Consider the following 17,817-nt stretch of genomic DNA (forward strand, 5'->3'; position numbering starts at 1 on the left):
TATTGCTTTGGCTCAGTGGTAAGTAGTCCTTGTTTCCAGTGAGCTCTGAAATAGTGGATTAATTTATTACAATGAAAAATAATTTCACATTTTCCTCTTTGCACTACTAACCTTTAACGTGGTAAAAAATGAGCAAATAAATTCTCTAGAACTTTTTTAGTATCTAGAAATGCACATAGATAGAATTCTTTAATTCTTTACAGAGTAGAGCAAAATAGGAAATTTCCTGCTGGATTTCTTTTTCCACTTTTTTCTCTCTACTAATGGAAATCTCTAGAGAATACTTTTTAAGTTATATTTTAAAGTCTAATTTGTTTTTCATTTGTACCCAGAAAGTACTTTTTGTCTCTTGGCAGAGTTTCACTTTACATGATAATGAAAATAAGAAAATTGTTTGCATTTTTTTCCCAGTGCTTTGTTTAATTGATCAATTCCGCTGTTCCAACGGTCAGTGCATTGGAAAACATAAGAAATGTGATCATAATGTGGATTGCAGTGACAAATCAGATGAACTGGATTGTTGTAAGTAGGACTAAAATCTTACATATTACGCTTCTGGGAGACTTTTTAAAATACTATTTTTTTTTAAAGATGTGTTTCACTTAGAATTTCCTTATTAAGAAATAAGCATTAATGTTAAGCTAGTTATTTGTACCAAGATCTTTTATGTTTTGCTTGTTATAATTCCTTAAAGACAGTGGTTTTCTTATGCACAAAACTCTTCACAGAAACATTTAGGAAAGCATCAGAGAAGAATAAGTATTATTTTGCCACAACTAGAGTTAGGAAATTCTCAAATGATTTAGATATGTAGAAATCAGTTGGTGGCATAAGCTTGAGAGTTTCTGAACATCATTTCTGATGTTTATCATCTCTCATTTTTTTCTAGACATATTTCTACCAGTTTCTCAGTGACTTTAATAGCTTCCTTAAAATGTAGCCTGAAGATACTTAGGCCATCTTATACCCCTAGGCCTAAAGACTCTAGGGTACATAACCCGTAGTTTCTTCAGGGTTCATAACTATTGACCATGCCCTGACATAAAATATATCCCAAATTGATAAACTTAGTTCTGAGTGGAATTCAGCATAAATCAGGTCTACCCTGTCAAACTGGTTTAATGAAATTTAGATAAAATTCATTTAAAAGCTCTTTACTCATAGGTTGCCTGGGTGGCTTAGTCGGTTAAACATCCAACTCTTGATCTTGGCTCAGGTCATGATCTCACAGTTTCATGAGTTCAAGCCCCACGTCAGGCTCTATACTGGCAACACAGAGCCTGCTTGGGATTCTCTCTCTCCCTCTCTCAGAGTCTCTTATGGTTGAGGTTGTAGTAAGAATAGTGATTTTATTTTATTATTATTTTTTAGTTTACTTATTTTGAGAGAGAGATAGCGTGAGTGGGGGAGAGGCAGAGCACAATGGTGAGAGAGAGACTCCCAAGCAGACTCTGCACTGCCAGCGTAGAGCCCAACGCGGGGCTCGAACTCATGAAACCGTGAGATCATGACCTGAGCTAAAACCAATAGATGCTTAACTGACTGAGCCACCCAGGCGCCATAAAAATAACGATTTTAAAGCCAAGTAGAGATGGATTTGAATTCTGGCTCCACCTCTTACCAGCAAATTATTTATTGTCAAACTTTAGTTTCTTTATCTTTAAAATGAAGATAATGTTTAGCCTGGTGGTTGTGAGAAAATTAAATAACTTAATGTATATAAAATATATAGCTTGGCTCATAGTAGATACTGTTGATAAAGGAGTGTGGTAAATGATACTAAACGTGCTGTTGTAGAGATCTGTACGAGTGGTAGCACAACAGAGCGAGTGGTCAGATCTTCAGGAATAAAAACAGGGTTCATCAAGGAAGACATCTTAGAAAAATGGTGCTTAAAATTGGGTATTGATCAGTGAATAGAGTTAATTGTACAGATAAGTGGAGAGATTGCATTCCAAGCAGAGAGAATATGCTATTCAAAAGCAGAGTGAAACAGGCACCTCTGGGAAACTACATGTGAATGGGATGCCAAAATGTAGGCTATGTCTTGAGGAGGGATATCAGCAAAAGAACATACGTTAAGGGTGAGATCATAGAAGACTCTGCTTTTCTTCTAAAAAGCCCAGACAGGGGCGCCTGGGTGGCGCAGTCGGTTAAGCGTCCGACTTCAGCCAGGTCACGATCTCGCGGTCCGTGAGTTCGAGCCCCGCGTCAGGCTTTGGGCTGATGGCTCAGAGCCTGGAGCCTGTTTCTGATTCTGTGTCTCCCTCTCTCTCTGCCCCTCCCCCGTTCATGCTCTGTCTCTCTCTGTCCCAAAAATAAATAAACGTTGAAAAAAAAAATAAAATAAAAAGCCCAGACAGCATCCAGAAAAACAGCCATTGACAAACTTAAGTGAAGGACCGGCATGGCTATGTAATTGTGAAAGCTGTAAAAGCAGATGCATTGCCAGCATAAGATTAGAGGCAGCTAAATGACACATTGGTTGCTTTCACACTTTTTGGATCACCTCAAGAGGAGTACAAAGATGGGGGTGCATACGTAAAGGAGTCATGCGGTAGTATCTACCTATATTATGTAGAATGTATTCTGAAGTTTTCTGTTTTAAAATGCTTGTTGTAACCCACTAAATTTTTTTCACCATCTAATTACTTGGAGCCTATAATTTAAAAATTCTTAGGAGGCGATTGTAGTTTAGGCAGAAGATGATTATCTAAATCAAGAGGAGCAGTGGTGGTGGAAAGGAAGGGATAGAGTTCAGAGCTATCTCAGAAATAGAGTAAAAAGCGTTTTGTAACCACTTGGATGTAGTTGATAAGTTTAGGTTAACTCATAGGTATCTCACCGAGTTGCTGGAGTCATTAACTAGAATATGTAGCAGGGACTGAAAACTCAAGGACCATTCCATATCTTGGCTCAGATGTAATGTTTGCCTGATACAGGTTTTTTTATTAATTTTTTAAATTTAAGTTTAATTTAAATGCTTTTGATTTGCCACAGGTGCCATCATTTATTTATGATCTGCTTTACCCCTGGAATCTAGGAAACGTGTCAGATATTGGTGAAGACGACTGCAGTGTAGACAGATCGCTTCAAAGTTGCTGATGAGCTTATCCCATTGAAGCTATTCAGGAAGTTGTCGATTGTATGGGTCTGTAGCTCAGGAGAGAGATTTGGCCTCTACTGTTAAAGATAATTAAAGCTGAAGCAGTAGATGAAGTCTCTCAGGGAGAGTTACGTAGAAGAGGAAAATAGTAGAAGATAGAAGGAAGTCTGGCAAGCACCTGTACCTAAGAGGCAACAGAAGAGAAGGAAGCCAACAAAAGGAAACAGAAAAAAGAAGAATCAGAGACAGTAAAATTAAGAGAGTGGTATCTTGGAAGGATACTGTTAGACATTTTTGAGAAGAAAACATAGAGCCAGCAGTATTGAATGTTTAGAGAGGTCAGTAAGATGAAGAGTTAGTGAAAATGGCAAATAGGAGAACTCTGACCTTTGCCAGACTACTTTCACTGTGGCGATGAGGATAGGAGCCTGATTTCAGTGAGTTAGGATGTGACCCAGAGACTAAGCATTGGAGATAGTGAATATAAGCTATTCTGTCTTGACGCTTGGCCTTAGAAAGCAATGCCAAGGCACTGGAAGGGAATACGATAGATGGTTGCTCACAAGGACTGGGGAGGATCTGTACCCTAGAGTCCACAGACAAAATATGTAACTGACAGCCCCTGCATATTTTGTAATTTACTGATACCATTTTCTTTCATTTCTTTTATTTAATCTATTAGGGGCTGAATTTAACTCTGTGGGTGGGAGATTTAAGGTAAGATGAAGCAGAAGGAAGGTTTTTTAAAAGATCTGCAGTTGCGAGATACAGTCTGACTATTCGGAATGGAAGGAATTTCCTTCTAAATAGAAGAGTAATACTCTAAATCTGATGAGGCCTTTTGCTGTTTCCCTCTACCTGTAATATTGATGCCACCTGCTTCTAAAGCCTCAGATAGCTCAGGGATCTGATGAAGGTTAATGCCACGGGCAGGGTCTTCCTCTGGTTCTCTCATGCTCTCACCTTTCTAAGTCCTCACGCACTCAGGTACCAGACACCTTATGTTTCTTGCCCTCAGGCAACTAGACTTACCCTGAAGGTACCAGCATATTGGGCCTGAGAGCTAATGTTCATCTTTAGCTTCTCATCTCCCTTCACCAGGCCTATATGTCACTTTTCAAACCTAAAATCAGGCTCAGAGCTCGTGCCTTGCTGGTGCAGAGTTGGCTTCTTTGTTATTCCAGTTAAAATATTTGATGACTTTTCTAGGTACATCCCTTTTGGCCCTAAAATTTTGTCTGAAATTTCAAAATAACCCTGTTATTTTATGATATACAAAATGAAGTAGGATGAGGCGCCTGGCTGGCTCAGTTGGAGGAACATGCGACTCTTGATCTCGGGGTCAGGAGTTCGAGCCCCATGTTGGGTGTAGAGATTACTTAAATAAATAAATAATTTAAAAAAATAAGGTAGGATGGGGCGCCTGGGTGGCTCAGTCAGTTGAGCGTCTGACTTCGGCTCAGGTCATGATCTCGCGGTCTGTGAGTTCGAGCCCCACGTCGAGCTCTGTGCTGTCAGCTCAGAACCTGTAGCCTGCTTCCGATTCCGTGTCTCCCTCTCTGCCCCTCCCCCGCTCATGCTTTTTCTCTCTCTCTCTCTCTCTCTCTCTCTCTCTCTCTCTCTGTCAAAAATAAATAAACATTAAAAAAATAATAAAGTAGGATAAGTTTTAACTGTCTCTGTATTAAAGCTTAATGATTAAGTATAATTCACTTACATCTTTGTTATCAGTTTGCAGATATACTTCTCAGTGTATCGTTTTATTTCTATCTTCGCTTAAGGATAGTTCATTTTGATTTCTAATGGTATTTATATACCCATAGGGCATGGTGTACATGTATTCATAATAACTATTTTGAGTCTGCAGTTGTTTCTCCATTATATAACTGTACTGCATTCTCATTTTAGATCCAACTGAGGAACCAGCTCCACAGGCCACCAATACAGTTGGTTCAGTTATTGGAGTAATTGTCACCATTTTTGTGTCTGGAACCATATACTTCATCTGCCAGAGAATGTTGTGTCCACGTATGAAGGGAGATGGGGAAACCATGACTAATGACTATGTAGTTCACGGACCAGCTTCTGTGCCCCTTGGTTATGTGCCACACCCAAGTTCTTTGTCAGGATCTCTTCCAGGTGAGCTAAGACTGATCCATTGAGAATCAAGTCTTGGGTCCTGGCAACATTGCCAAGTTTCTGTTATAGAAACAAGATACTGCCTAGAGTCTGTTTCAAACTAGACTCCTTTGGGTTTAAAAAATTATAAGAATAAATATTTTATTTTACTTTTAGCACTCTTTAATACAGAAGATCTTAGATCTTAGTAGAAATTGTCCAAAAAATATAAAGCAAATATGTACACATTTATATACACTGATTGCATTTAGTACATGCACTACATATACTGCATTTCTGGATGTACTCTACTGAAAATGAAAGCTAGACATTTGGTAAAGCGTCATAAACCACAAGTCCTTTAGGTGCACTATTAGGAGACCTCAGGACCACTGAGGACAGGAATTGAAGGTGCAAAAAAATAGATTAGGATTCCTTTTCAGCAAACAAAGATTTGGAAATAGCTGGGTTGACAACAGGTTTGTTTTGGCATAGCCAAGTAGCCAGAAATTCTGGGTACTTGAGTAGACGATACTGCTCTAGCAAAGTACAGCTTTCTTTTAGTACTTTCTGGTGCCCATAGTGAAAAGAAGCCCCCACCCCCCATTATTTTAATGAATATGGAGAAGGAGTTTCCCGGCAAAAGGTGTCAGAAAATAAGAACTTATTCTGGGTGTAACTCTAAGTAAACAGGATTTTGAAACTGTTAATGATAATGATTCCTTATTTTGCTATACCTATTTTCAGTTAGTGGAATATGGGAAGTCATGTGAGAAAAAATAGAATTCTGGCATTGGTGGTTGTGATTCCAACAACATTTGCATACATTAGATGAAAAAGATGAAAAATCTCCCGTACTTTGTATTCATGCCCTTAAAAGTGGATTTAGTTTCCTTTTGAGCACATCTCTTGTTTAATCTACCCTGCTTTACAGCCTCCACTCTCCATAGGCCTTTTCTTCTGCAAATCCTCTAAAGTTGAAAACTTCTTATTTTGAAGAGTGCTGCTTCTATCCTTGGGGGGAAGGGATGGGAGCTATTCTTGGCCTTGTTCTAGGCCAGCTCTCAGTGGAAGTGTTCACTTCTCGAGAACATTCGTTTGCCTTCTGCATTAAGCATTTTCAATTATTGTTACGAAATGAGAGCACAGATTGTTTTAAAATCAAACTATTTGGCTATTGGTATTTGTAATCCTAGTATTAAATAAAAATATTTTATACATAAAAATAATTTGTATAGATCTTAATCATCTTCAGTATTTATCCTCCTTCATTTTAGGAATGTCTCGAGGTAAATCAATGATCAGCTCCCTCAGTATCATGGGGGGAAGCAGTGGACCCCCTTATGACCGAGCTCATGTCACAGGAGCATCATCAAGTAGTTCTTCAAGCACCAAAGGCACTTACTTCCCTGCAGTAAGCAGTCTGTTTTCCTTTGTTTCACTTTGAATGCTAAGATAAATAGGATCCTAGACTTTTAACTTCTTTAAATGTGGGTGCTTAGTGATGGTAACTTAGAAAGTTTTTTAGTATACTATTTAGGCATATAAGTCTCCTAGGAAAGATTTGCCACCACCATGCAAGCACTTTTAAAGTCTTTAAGTTTACTGTGTATTAACCAGCATATTTGAAGGCACTAGACAGTAATTTCATATTTTGGGTAAAAGTAGAACTACTAAATAGTATCTCCTGAGAGACTTAGGATGACCTTCATTCTGTAACCTCCCAAAAAAGGAAGCATGCCTGCTATTTCTCCTATGTCAGTGATTTTTCTCTAAACGTTTATAATTTTAAAAAATCAGAACCCTATTGTGCTGAACTTAAACCAGTGACTTACAGATTATAGATTTTCTGCTTATTACCTTGCACTGTTTAGCCATGATGAAATTGTATCTTAAGGAGTAGAGAGCCCCACTCCTGAAGCACTATTTGAGGTCAGTTCTTTGAAAGAAAGATTGTGCTAACTGTGTAAGGGAAAGGAATACAAACAGATGAAGGAAGAGAGTGTAAAGAAAGTCTAATGGTCTTTATCTGGCATTATTATTATTGTAATAATTATTGTAATAATTTAATTATTGTTCCATTTAGATTTTGAACCCTCCGCCATCCCCAGCCACAGAGCGATCACATTACACTATGGAATTTGGTTATTCTTCAAATAGTCCTTCCACTCATAGGTCCTACAGGTAAGTAAGTGGAAGTATTTATTAGGAGAAAGAAGTAGTGGGTTTGATGTAGCCCTACATAAATAGATGATGGCCACTGAGAGAGATTAGGCATCTTGTCTTGGTAATGCTGATGTTGTCCCTACCGCACATCCTTTTCTTTTTGAGGCATTACGCATTTTTTTAGAGAGAGTCACAAGTGTTGACTTTATAATAATGAAGTAGAGTCAGCTCCCAATACTGCTTTGGCAGTATTGTAAGGAAAAGTTACCCACCAAAATAACTGATTACAAAATGGGCTACTGCTCAGGTTAGCTTTGTTTGGTGGCCTAGGAATGGAATATTGGCATAGGACTGGAGTTCCAAGAGTTGTGAGAGCTGTAAAATTGCAGGGGTGCAAAGAGCACAGAATTTGAGAGAAGTTGGGAGAAGCTTAAGTTCAGCCCTTGCTTCAGTATTACACCATCTGGAATGAAGAATTCTTCATAAAGTTGCCTGGAATAAATCACAACTCACTAAAATAAATGAAATCTATTTGTAAGACAAAATGGGGACATTTTCCCCTTGTGCTGATTTGTGTCTGTAGAGCATGTTAAGCAGGAGAAGGACTAGTGTTTACCTTACTCTTTCCATCTTGTTTCAAAGGCCAGCAGAAAGTCAGCGGCTTGATACTCTGTGTAAACCTAGTGCTGTGTTTATCAGTGTCCCTCAAGTGCCTATTATCTTCTAGATAAGTGTTTCCTAGACTTCCAGTCAAATTGCCCTGATAAAACCGTACAGATAGGTAGAAATCAAGTGAAACTGCTGATAGTATCTTACTCAGAATTCCCATTTCAGTTTATATGCATAAGATTAAGGCCTGATTCTGAGCTGATATTTTTGTGTTTTATTGTAAATTGCTTTCCTTGCCACTAGTTTGTTCTAAAAAGCCGAAAGAGAAAGCAGAAACCTCAAAACTGAAAAAAACAAAATGAAAGACCCCAAATTTTTATTTTTAAAAAGTTATTTCTTTAAATTGAATAAGACATTGTTTCATTAAAATGAACATAATTGCATCAAAAACATTTCTTACTTGACCATTTCCCACGTCTCAAATTAATCCCAGTTTCTTTCTTCTGAGTCACTTTTCATCATTTGTTGAGATTCTTGTCTGAACTGGAATGTAAAAGAATTTTGTTGATTTTCTTTCCTTTTTTCCTAGCTTTTTTTTTTTTTTTTTTTTTTTTAACATGAAAATGGAAGTGTTTGGCCTTTTAGTTGAGCCTAGAATGTTCATCAAGGCTCAAACCTGATTGGACAGAAAGATAAAACCTAAAAAGTGCTATGACCTCATGTGAATATTGGTAGTAAAACCGCTTGAGAACCTGCTCAGCAGGTCATGTAACCTTTAGCCATTTGTTTTGAGACCAACCCTGGGTGCTAGCAGATGGTTTCTGTGTTGGGATGGGGTCTTGTGGCACACTCTGTAGCACTGGGTGTTTAGTGGATTGTTACCTCAGTTTTGCACGTGCTCTTGCCCCTCTTTTGTCACTTTGGCGATGGAGTATATAAAGAAACCTTGATTGGGATAAATATGAAATAAGATCAGCTTTACTATATTTCAAATGTAAATGCTATATGAAGTTACAGATAGAAGTGAGAGCTAGCACTTTGAAATGAGCGCTTCCTTTCACTAGTGTGTTTGTCTCTTTTCAATGCCTTTTTTATTAGTTAGCCATGCTGCAAACTTGCTGAACTTGAAAAAGCAGAACAACAAGAAATAAATTAGGTCTCAGTCGGTTAAACGTCCAACTTCGAGGGGCGCCTGGGTGGCGCAGTCGGTTAAGCGTCCGACTTCAGCCAGGTCACGATCTCGCGGTCCGGGATTTCGAGCCCCGCGTCAGGCTCTGGGCTGGTGGCTCAGAGCCTGGAGCCTGTTTCCGATTCTGTGTCTCCCTCTCTCTCTGACCCTCCCCCGTTCATGCTCTGTCTCTCTCTGTCCCAAAAATAAATAAAACCGTTGAAAAGAAAAAAAAAATTTAAACGTCCAACTTCGGTTTGGGTCATGATCTCACAGTTCTTGGGTTTGAGCCCCGCGTCGGGTTGTGCTTGACAGTGCAGAGCCTGGAGCCTGCTGTGAGTTCTGTGTCTCCCCCTCTCTCTCCCCCTCTGTTGCTCATGCTCTGTCTCTCAAAAATAAAGAAACATCAAGAAAATTTTTTTAATTGTAGTAGTGTATGATCTTCAACCTGAAGTTTACATCTAATACTTCTGTATTCTGATAGAGAAGAAACTGCTTTTCTATAAAACTAAGTGTCTGCTTCTTGATTTTCTCCCCCTACCAGCTACAGGCCATATAGCTACCGGCACTTTGCACCCCCTACCACACCCTGCAGCACAGATGTCTGTGACAGTGACTATGCTCCCAGCCGGAGGATGACCTCAGTGGCAACGGCCAAGGGCTACACTAGTGACTTGAACTATGACTCAGAGCCTGTGCCCCCGCCTCCCACGCCCCGAAGCCAATACTTGTCAGCAGAAGAGAACTATGAAAGCTGCCCACCCTCTCCATACACAGAGAGGAGCTACTCTCATCACCTCTACCCACCACCACCCTCCCCCTGTACAGACTCCTCCTGAGGAGGGGCCCTCCTCCTCTGACTGCCTCCAACGCAAAAATGTAAATACAAATTTGGTTGAGATCTGGAGGGGGGGAGGGAGCTATTAGAGAAAGATGAGGCAGACCATGTACAGTTAAAAATTATAAATGGGGTAGGGAATACTGGAGATATTTGTACAGAAGAAAAGGATATTTATATATTTTCTTAAAACAGCAGATTTGCTGCTTGTGCCATAAAAATTTGTATAAAAAATAAATTTGTACTAAAAGTTTTATTTTTGCAAACTAAATACACAAAGCATGCCTTAAACCCAGTGAAGTGACTGAGTACAAAGGAAACAGGAATAATAAAGGCATCACTGACCAGGAATGTCTGGGCTTTATTAATACCAAAAAAAGAGAGAGAAAGAGAAGAAGAAGAAGAAGACGAAGAAGAAGACGAAGAAGAAGAAGAAGAAAAATTCAAGTCCATCTCAGAGCAGCAAACCATAGATACTTGGAAGTAGCCAAATAGCCTTCATGTTAGCTAACATTTGAGGGCCAATAAGTTTAAGAAATCACAAAAGGAAAAAGAAAAAAAGGTATTAAAACTAACTTTGGACAAAGGGCTTTATTTTCTCTAGGAATCCCATTATTTTAGTGAGGAAAATAGGTCTTTATAAAAATCCCTTCTGGGTGTTGCCATTGGAGGAGATGAGCTGTCCAGTCAGATGGTGTGGGGCTCTTTGTGTGTGCAAGTCTTCTGTCCCTACCTTAGAACCCACAGCCTCTGTCAGAAGAATTCGTTTTTTCTCTAGGTGTTTTTACCTTGCTTCCTCCCCCAGCAGCTTTGTAGGCCATTTTGCCAAGATATCACGATTTATTCACAGCTTTTTTATCTGAGGATTGATAAAATGGAATTTTCTAAATTAAGGTTTCATTTTAATATTTCTACTAGCTCTGTTCCTCTGTAGGCTTAGCTCTTCAGTTTGACTGATGTTTTTGCTTAATGATCAAAGGTTAGACATATTAGTGCTCCTCTTCCAAGATTGTTTTAATGCTCATTAAAATATCTTTTCACAACACATATAGGCAATGTTTAAGAATTACAAATTTAACCATTATGTTTTGTTGTAAATTAATCATATATCCTTGCAGTACTTTCAGCATATAATACCACAATATGAAATCATTTATATATATATTTTTTTTTCTAGTAAGACATTTAAATATGTTCCAGTTAGAGACAATCTATTTAAAAAGAGAATTTTTTTGTTATCATTAGGTTTTCCCTTTATTAACTGTTTGTGACATTTTCATGTTCTTTAGGCCAATTTTTCTGAGTGATGTCTACATACATACCTCTTCTAATGTGTGACGTGACTTTAATATCTTCCTGTTACCCAATGTGAATGTTAGATTGTTTTCAAATTATCCACAAATTATTCTTATAATCACCTCTTATATATTTTTGTGTGTTCTCTCTTATCCTGTTATGGATTAAGATGATTTAACAAATTTAACAATGTGGATTAAACGAGAAGGCCAACCGTTTACTTCTCAGCTGTCAGAACTTGGGTGGAGGGGAGTAACGGAAGGCTCTTCTGCCACCTGCCTGACCTGCGTGGTCCTGGGGCTGCTGCATCTTCAGCTCTTAGGGCTGACGTGTGGAATGATTCTAGCACTGCTTTGCCACCTTGCCAGAAGTTAGTTTCCTGCTTTTTACATTTTTCCAGCACTTCTCTGCTAAAACTGAATGTGTTTTTAAACTAATGTATTTTTACCTTAACAGATGTTGGTCAGTCAGTTATTTGAATGATTTCTTTTTTTTTTTTTTTTTTTTTTTTTTTTTTTTTTTTAAATTCTGTCTTGCTGAGGCCTCTCTGGATTTCAGGGCCCAAGAGAAAACCATGGAAGAAAAGATTGAGACTTTTGGCAGGGGTGAAGTAACTTTATAAGCAATTAAAAATACCTGAGGAAACTTTTTAATGAGAAAAAATGTGGTTTCAGAATAATGCTTAGATTGTCAGGGGCACCTTCTATGAATCAGGTGCCCTTGTTTGCATATAAATAAATGGTGATCCATCAGTGTCTTGCATTAACTCTTCCTGTCGGTGGAACAAAGTGCTCACAGTCTAACAGAATGGACACTGGAGTTGCATTCTGTGACACGGGGGCCTCTGACACTTAAATGAAGATGGAAAGGTTAGCAATAACTGGGTATCAATTAGAATTTAAGAATTCTATATGTTTACATTTTTTAATGTGCATCTTTATCCGGTGGGCTTCCCATGTGGAAACTTGCACTATAACGAATTAAGAAGAATATTGCCTTGTTATATCTCAGTTCAAGTGCTTGTACTGCGATGGCAATGGCCTCTTCTTGCAAAATACTGATTTGTGTGCCAATTTGTTTGAAATTATTTGAAGGCAGTTCCGCTTAATCTCAGGGTCCTCTTTCTTGGGTAGTTGAGATGGATTCTTAATATTGGGAGGGGGTGTACCTTTAAATGACAGAATTGTCAAAAATCGGGAAAGATTGGCCCTCGGGCTACATGGACAGTTAAGCTTAAGTAACAAACTATCTTGATTAGTATTAAACACAAGAGGTTTAATTGGAAAAATTGAAGATAAAAAATAAACATGAGCACAAATCAGGGGGAAAGTGGATAAAGGTTTTGAATTTGATGTATTGCTATATTCACTATCCATGAGGGTAAAATGAATAACATGAATAAAATGTCATTATTTTCCTTAAATACTTAAGTATTTAATTTTGAACACCGGTCTTAAAGCATGTCTAGTTAGTGATGTGATTAAAATTATCTGAGAAATGAACTCTGGCATCGTATACTTTGTGCTTATGCGCTATAGTAGGCTCACCTTCATTGAGGTGGTCTTTTATAACTGCGCTTTTATAACTTTGAACTTGGCTCCTGCAGAACCCTGGTCTTCTGAACAGTGGCCCAAGGGGGTTTGCTGCTTAAATCAGATAATGGCATATTCACAAGGAAAAAAAAAAGCGAAGGGATAGAATTTCTCAGTATTAATTTTTCTTTCGTGAAATATTATTACGCCTTTGACCTTTGCTGCCCCTCTTCTATAGCAGCATATGTGAGATGTCTGTCCAGCAGAACATTAGTTATTTTAACTATCTTAATTTTAATATAACAGTACTTTGAGATATATCAAGAAGTATCTGACACTTGAGAATATCTGTTCTAAAGGGATGATATATATTTAGAAATGAAGACTTTACAGTACATTTTCATCTAATAGGCCAATAATTTGGGGGCAGAGCTTTCGAGCAGTAAAATTTTAGCTTGACTGAGGATTATATATTTGTTCATCATTTTAAAGCACTCTGAAGTCAATAATTTGTAGAAGGCCAACTCCAACTTTGATAATACACAAAAATCTCTACCATCTGTGTTAGGTAGCAATTAATTTGGGGGAGAATCTTTTTGTTTTGCCATAAAGGCCTATTAATGAAGACTACTTCAAGTAGAGTTAGTAGCTATGGCTTACCTACCTAGCCTGTTAAATGCGTCTGTGTGTGTTTATGTAACCTTATACCAGTAATCCTAGTAGAGACTACTTCTGGTACCAGAGAGGCTTACTGTAGGCAGGTTGGCTCCTCTGTGATAGTTGTGCTAGTCTAGTTAGTCATGTGCCTAGATTTGATTCCTAGAAATGTAGTTTTTAAAATTGTTTTTTCTCTTGCTGAGGGAAAACTTGCTACTTCATTGATTTGCATGCCATAAGAGCTTCATATTGGTTACCATTACACATCTAACAAAATTCAGAAGCAAAAATCTTGGGCTTTTCATACCCCAGATATGCCATGCTTTTAATAAGCTTTAAGTCTGTATAATGACATACATCATATGTTTGGGGTGTGGATTTGAGTATGTGAATATCAGTTGGCCAACAAATGTTAGGGCATCCACAAATGAGACTATACACTAAGTGTAGACAGGGACTGAGTCATAAGTTTATAATCAAGTGTTGTTTAAAACATGTTCTCAGAATTCTTAAACTCAAACTTAATTTTATTTGGTATTCCTTTCTTTATCCCGAGCCTGAAATGAGCCAAGAGAAATAACAGATGATTTTAGAAAGTACTGGTAGCATGTGTGTGGTTTCTGACTTCTGGGATGGCATCATTTTATACTAGTCTCAAAATTTGCCTTTTGAAATTTTCAGTTTCAGGAGATAACATTTTACACTTATAGTTTTTAAATTATGAGCATTGTGAATCCATATACTCGGGATATTTCTGTTGAACTTGATTCTGCATCTCATGAAACTAATAAGCCTGCACCTGAGTAGAAGGGGAGGTAAATTCTTCGGTCTTACTGACGATCCTCACCCTCCTTCAGTCCAGGTAATTTTACTTGGTTTTTCTTTTTTCATAAAGCATCCTTAAGCTATTGCTAAGTTTATTGCTGTAAACAATCCTCATGACTTTACAGATAGAACTATAAACAATGATTTCCTGTACTCAGAGTATAGACCTAACGAAAACTTTTACATTTCCACCATTATCTAGGGTTTACCCAAAAGTCTACACCAAAGATGTAGAGACAATGTGCTTTTTGCTTATGCTTAACTGTCCATTTTTTTTAAACAAATATAAGAAGGCCAGGGATATATATATCATATATGTATGATATGTATATATATCAATGCATAAATATGAATATTAAAAGGAAAAGAAAGTGAATATATCTAATTTTACATGAAATTAAGTATCTGGGGTTAGTAGGAAAATGTAAAAAGAAGAGGATACCAAGAGCTTAAGCTGGACTAGCCTTATTTGCAAGTGAAGGATCTGGTGCTGCTTTCAGATGTTTATTCTTTGTGTTTTTAAATTTTTTTCTTAAGCTTTAATCTTTGTTATTGTCTTAAAGTCAGCTGGTGTTTCTTGTTCATGGACTTTGGTACGATGGTGCTTTGCAAGGATGTATTTATATTTAAATGGCCAACATTTGGTCAGCCCTTGTCCACTATTCACTTCCCCCTTTTTGTAAAATAAGTGCTTTAATTATAAGCTGTATAAAAATACCTTGTATAAATCCCCTTTTGATTATTACAATAAGCTGAGTTGTAACAAATGAAATGTTGATTTTTATAATAAAACAGTGGAAAATAAAAGTGTCAATTCTTTTCAGCAAGAAATTGAAATAGCTGATTGTTCATTGCTGTGACTTGCATTTCAGAGGCAACAAAACCCACTTTTATTGTTTGTATTTCAAATAAAATACAACTTTGGAAGAGAGATTTGAGCATAGTTCAGTGCTGCCCATACCTGTGATTGGGAACAGATAATAAGGGAAATATTTTGTGTTTCCTGCTCTTGTTTTCAGTAAACTCCTGGAAGGAGCCTGCTGTAGACTCTGAACCTCCCCCCTCTCGAAATTAGCTTTAAAAATGAACATTGCTCTTCCTGACACAAAGCCCAATATGATACGAGGATACCGAAGGAGCCGCAGAATATACCCCTTCAAAATACGCCACTGTGATTCAGGTGGGCACTTTAAAAACAGCAACTACAGATAGAGGCTTTCTCTGAGCTCCCCTTGTCTGTCTAAAGACCGATCCTCCAAAAGGAACACAGTTGTCATAAACCATAAATCCCCTCCCTGGGAGCTTGATCAACCAGGGAAAAATGATTCTTATCCCTGGAGAGAAGACTAGGAAAAATAGCCAAACTTCGTCCCGACTCTCACACCTCCCACCTATTCTTCTAAGGACCCATTCATCTTTCCTAAAATCACTTCCTACTTATTCTTCCCTAAGAGGCCTACATCTTCCCTCCCCTTTTCCCATTCATACGGTAGGTAAGCCTGAATTATAAGCCATCTAGGGGAGTTTCTCACTTTTCCCTGGGTATCTCCCATGTATATGTAAGTTAATAAGTGTTATTTTCTGCCTGTTTTGTTCATCTGTTTCTTATTACAAGGGTCTCAGCTAAGAGCAGAAGGGTAGACAAAGTTACTATTCTCCCCTACAACATTTAACATGAGGGTGAATGGAAAAACCAGTGAGAACTCACAGCTACTAGATCCCTGCTTGGGTCTAAGTTTGCTGGTTTGATAGGAAGAGAGGAAAGCTTTATTATTTGGCATTAGGTAAGCTCAAACATCAGGGGGTTAAGTGGAACAAATGTTAGTGTAAAGTCTTCTCTCTGAGACTCTTTCTCTGAAGTGAGCTTACCTTGACTTCTTTGCTGACCCCTCCCATTCTTTTCTTTGGAAAACAAAGTTGTGCTGTTCCCAGTGGAGTCCAAGAAAGGAAAGACAGAACCGAGGTTGCTTTGCCTGATTTAAAGGCAGGCTCAAGAGTGGGAAGGACAGTGCAAGTTGTTTTGGACTTTTCTCTACCCAGGTAAGTTTTCTGCTAAGTTAATACGTACAGTCTTTCTTACTTTTAATTCTTTGTGTACAGTTGCAGTATTTCTGCAAATGTCAATTAAAGGATGAATTACTGTTGACAGGGTCCGGGACATGATACCCCAAAATGCGACACATTAGCATAGTGAGTATTTCAAGGAATTCGAGAAATGGCATGTGTAGGAAGAACCCTCTGACCTTTCCCTGAAGCAGGTCGTTAACCCTAATGTGAGAAGTGCCCTCCCTGTACACAGAGGTAAGGGGGCATCCTTATCTTGGAAGAGAAAGGAACAAAAAGGAACCTGAACAAACAGGCCTTGCTAAGTTTGCCCCCATTTATTACACATAGCTCATACTCTTTGTTCTATCATATCTTTCCATGACTTTGCGGTTCTCATCAAACCTAGCATAAAACACAGGTTTAACCATTTCTTTGGGTTTTCATTTCTTTATGAGGGCTCCTGTGTCACTTAAAACTTAAAAGACATTTGTATGCTTTTCTCTTGTTAATCTCTTATGTTACAGGGATCCAACTCAAGAACTTAGAAGATACTTTCCCTTTCTTACAATGTGCTCTGATTTCTGGTTCCATTTATTTGTACTACCATGCCGTCTTCTAACACCACCGACCCCACCACCACCTGTCCCCCCACCCCAAAAATTCTCCGCCCAAGGTTTGCATTTGTAACTTCAGCTTTCATCACCATATAAAGCCAATCTTTCCCAATTAAGAGACTAAAAATAAAGGATTATTTTGCTAAGATTTGTCCAGCATTTACTGTTGCACCAAGTACTAAATATCCCCTCTGTCTCCCCCTTTACGTAATAAACCAACCGATTAACACCTAAGCTAGACAGGAAACGTCCAGTTTGAGTATGAAAAACTCCAGTGCAAAATTTTGATCAGAGGCAGTTGGCAGTGGGTGGAGGGAAAAGGACATTAAATTACGATTGAGATTCTAATCTTTGTTCCATTTTAATTAACTGCCAAGGCATGCCTGAACTCATTTAATCTCTCCGTATTTGTTGGCATAAGGCTCTGACAGAGTTTTCCCAAGTTCTTGGGAAGGACTTGGGAAGGGTTAAGGGAATCAAGTTTTATACAGTGCTGTGATTCTCATGACAGGGCTTTTAAGAATTCAATGTAGGTCTGGAGCTATTTATATTTTCTATTATGTCAATTTTTGTCATTTATGTCTTTCAAGGAATTTGTCCATTTCCTCTTAAGTAGTCAGCTTATTGGCATAAAAGCGTCTCTTATCCTTTCAATGCCTGTTTCCATTTCTGACATTGGTAATTTGTGTCTTGGTCAGTCAAACTGAAGGTGTATTGATATTCTTGATCTTTAAAAAAAAAAAAAAAAAAATCAGCTCTGGAGCGCCTGGGTGGCTCAGTCGGTAAAATGTCCCACTCTTTATTTTGGCTCAGGTCATGAACTCAAGGTTCGTGAGACCGAG

The 17,817-nt window shown here is 38.1% G+C and overlaps 1 protein-coding gene across 5 annotated transcripts in view; it reads left to right on the forward strand.

The window, feature by feature from the left end:
• Positions 1 to 17,121, forward strand: part of LRP6 (LDL receptor related protein 6) — a 190,224-nt gene extending 173,103 nt beyond the window's left edge. For 2 of the 5 annotated variants that reach the window (XM_040488899.1, XM_040488901.1), the window contains 5 exons: positions 412 to 522; positions 5,015 to 5,245; positions 6,502 to 6,638; positions 7,311 to 7,408; positions 9,712 to 10,384. In XM_040488899.1, the coding sequence (XP_040344833.1) occupies positions 412 to 522; positions 5,015 to 5,245; positions 6,502 to 6,638; positions 7,311 to 7,408; positions 9,712 to 10,006 (872 nt within the window). In that variant the 3' untranslated portion in view covers positions 10,007 to 10,384. Of the gene's footprint in view, positions 1 to 411; positions 523 to 5,014; positions 5,246 to 6,501; positions 6,639 to 7,310; positions 7,409 to 9,711; positions 10,385 to 15,334 lie in introns of those variants that run through there. The other 3 variants (XR_005794569.1, XR_005794568.1, XM_040488900.1) reach the window with 3 other exon arrangements.
• Positions 17,122 to 17,817: the final 696 nt, after the last annotated feature.

This window comes from Herpailurus yagouaroundi, unplaced genomic scaffold (assembly GCF_014898765.1).
Source record: "Herpailurus yagouaroundi ecotype Mexico unplaced genomic scaffold, PumYag 166, whole genome shotgun sequence".
Classification (NCBI taxonomy): domain Eukaryota; kingdom Metazoa; phylum Chordata; class Mammalia; order Carnivora; family Felidae; genus Herpailurus; species Herpailurus yagouaroundi.